Raw genomic sequence first — 3,133 nt, 5'->3', positions numbered from 1 at the left:
ATTAAAACTAATTTGCAGTTGAAGTCAATAGTTTACATACCCCCGAGTCATTAAACAACAACAAAAATAAAAAGGTTTAAATGTTAATTAACTATAACTTTTTTAACAATTAGCATTAATAAATAAAGCAAAATAAATCATTACCAGAGTGTAATTGCCTACGTTTCCTCTGTATTGGCTTGTAGAACATGTCAGCTTGGTTGCTGACTGTAGCTGTGTGAGGGGAGGCTGTCGTGGCGTGATCACGGACTGTAGCAGCGTGATGGGAGACTGTGGTGGCATGGTCGCTGACTGTTGCAGGGCGGTCGTTGACTGTAGCTTCGGACAGAGAGACTGTTGTGACATACTCGCTGACTGTAGCTTCGGAGGGAGAGACTTGCGAAGGGAGAGACTAGCGCCGTGGTCACTGACTGTAGCTTCGGGGGCGGGGTGGAAGATTGTAAAGGTAGTGTGGGAGACTGTAGCAGCATGGTTGCTGACTAATTTAAACAACAACAAAATTATTAAGGTTTAAATATTAATTAACTATAACAAATGAAGTGAAAAGGAGTGCATTTCCTTAAATGACTATCAATAATGAACAAGGCAAAATATGATTATTACCAGAGTGTAATTGTGTATGTTTCCTCTGTTTTGGCATACAGAACACATCAGCTTGGTTGCTGACGGTAGAGGTGGGGTGGGAGACTGTAGCGACGTGGTCGCTGTCGCTGACTGTAGCTTCAGGGTCAGGGACTGTTGCAGCGTGGTCGCTGACTGTCGCTATGGAGTCAGAGACGGTACCAACAGGGTGAGAGACTTTAGTCGCACGGTCACTGAGGGTAGAGGGGCAGTTCTTCCCTGTAGAAACAAACATTCTTTTTATAAAAAAAAAAGTATAACTATATCCCCCAGACAACACGTTGATGTCACAGTGATGTCACCATCAGTTTTTAGAATACTCACGATGAGGTCAAAATGTAATCTCACAACAAACTCATGGTGTTCTCAAACTGTGATCTTACTATTGTACTGTGAGCTGTAGAGGTTTAGATGTGGTTTATTTGTCATTTGAAGACACCATTATGTTGATCAGTGCTTGCTTAATTTGAGCTCTTGACTCTACAGTGTTTGACTTCTCTTCCTCTGGCTGCTGTAACTGTGTATTTACTGTATAGAGAACATTTGTTATATTGAGTAATGCCGAAGGAGTATTTGATGATAGTATAATCATGGCTAAATGTTGATGAGAACAGTGTTGTGCTGTCAAATGTGTGTAGTAGAGAGTGAGATTCAGCTGTTATGAGACAATCAGATAGTATAAAGGTCTTCTAAATGAATTATGCACATAAACATTGCAACAATTTATAATTAAGATACAAATACATCAAAACTCAGTGTATGAACCTCAACAATGGTAAGAATAAACTTAGAAGCTTCATGCTGCAATGCATGCTGGGAGGCATGAATAAGTGTTGAACTATGTTACCCAGCATGCATTGCATCGTGACTTTTTCATTCTGCTGATTGTCACCATTGTTGAGTTTAATATGCAGATTCTTGATGCTGTGTTTTTCTCAACACTCTCATAAGACATTGTAGCATATAATCGTTAAAGAAATCCTTCCAAAACTCTCATTTTGCCCCAACACTACATCATTTTACAGGTTGAGGCTTAGCAAAGAAAAGTATAACTGGACTAAAAATGCAACATGAGATCAGTGGACCATTATCACTAGTTAGCCAGTATTCTCAGAGTGGGTGCACTGAGTTTTTTTCTTTGCTATAACAATTGTGATTCATAAACCAACAATGACAGCAGGCAAAGTAACCCTAGTATATAAGGGTTAAGGGTGAAGAGCCCAGCTAAAGCAAACACTGACACTGCACTGACAGCCATTTCAACAAAAACTATATAAAAATACTCAGATTATGACATCATAACCAAAATAGTTTGGACAAGTAATACATACTTTTAATCAGTAAAATGTGCAAAATAAAGTGATTAAAATAAATACCTCCTACAATAGCTTCATAAAGTCTCTGCATGACTGGTAGTGAGGGATGGCTATGAATAAAGGAGTTCTTTACAAACATTTTTGTAGAGCTGTGCTGGCCTCTCTGCATAGTTATTAAGAGAATTGGTGAGACACCCAGAATTTCCAACTTATGGAGCTGAAAAATAGAAAAAAATGCTGAGTACTCATCTGAAAATCCACGATTGTATTTCACATAAAAAATTATTTTAATTATAATACTTGTTCATACTATATTTCACTACATTTACTTACAAGCAAGTCCACCGAATTCATAATTTTGCACATATTGCCATCTTTTTTTATTTTGTTTCCCCATTGCTCATCAAATTTAATTTTTTGGGCTGTCAAGTGCTGCTTCTGCTCTACTTTTGTGCCTCAATGTTTGCATGTTTTGGAGGCACTGCCAATATTGTTGCTGCAAACGCTACACTGGCGTGTTGTGGCTCCGGGTGCCATGTTTGTGCATGAGGTGTGTGTGTGTGTGTGCGCGCGTGTGAGAGAGAGAGAGAGAGTGAGAGAGAGAGAGAGAGAGAGAGAGAGAGAGAGAGAGAGAGAGAGAGAGAGTGAGTAGGGTTAGCAAGAGAAGAGATGGCTCTTAAAGAAACCATTGGTTTAAAGATTTTTGTAGCCGGTGTAGATTGAGGAGTGTATGATCTGCAAGTAACTGCAAGACAAAAAAATAGAGAATTACATTTTTTGTATAAAAAGCATGATCAGTTCATATAACAGTGCTTTTGCTACACATGACAGGGTTGAACTACGGTCACTGTGGTAAAGCATGGTAAATGTTGTGATAACCGTGCGTTTAGTACACATGACAAGGTTAAACAGTTACTCGGGTAAAAGCATGGTAAATGTTGTGATAACCGTGCGTTAGTACACATGACAAGGTTAAACTAGTTCCTCGCGTAAAAGCTGGTAAATGTTGTGATAACCGTGCGTTTAGTACACATGACAAGGTTAAACAGTTACTCGGGTAAAAGCATGGTAAATGTTGTGATAATCGTGCGTTTAGTACACATGACAAGGTTAAACTCCTCGGGTAAAAGCATGGTAAATGTTGTGATAACCGTGCGTTTAGTTACACATGACAAGGTTAAACTAGTTCCTCAGGT

The 3,133-nt window shown here is 39.0% G+C and overlaps 1 protein-coding gene across 1 annotated transcript in view; it reads right to left on the bottom strand.

Annotated features, from left to right (window-relative positions):
- The window catches only part of LOC130563222 (uncharacterized), a 2,665-nt gene extending 575 nt beyond the window's left edge, over positions 1–2,090 (bottom strand). Inside the window, exons 1-3 of the mRNA XM_057348654.1 lie at positions 1,998–2,090; positions 604–840; positions 145–479 (exon numbers count right to left, since the gene is read on the bottom strand). Coding sequence (XP_057204637.1) covers positions 145–479; positions 604–840; positions 1,998–2,076 — 651 coding nt within the window. The 5' untranslated portion in view covers positions 2,077–2,090. The remainder of the gene's footprint in view (positions 1–144; positions 480–603; positions 841–1,997) is intronic.
- Between the last annotated feature and the right edge of the window lie 1,043 nt (positions 2,091–3,133).

The sequence above is a fragment of the Triplophysa rosa genome, linkage group LG12, assembly GCF_024868665.1.
Source record: "Triplophysa rosa linkage group LG12, Trosa_1v2, whole genome shotgun sequence".
Taxonomy (NCBI): Eukaryota; Metazoa; Chordata; class Actinopteri; order Cypriniformes; family Nemacheilidae; genus Triplophysa; species Triplophysa rosa.
The sequence above is the reverse complement of the archived record's forward strand: the minus strand, read 5'-3'. Positions and strand labels throughout refer to the sequence as shown.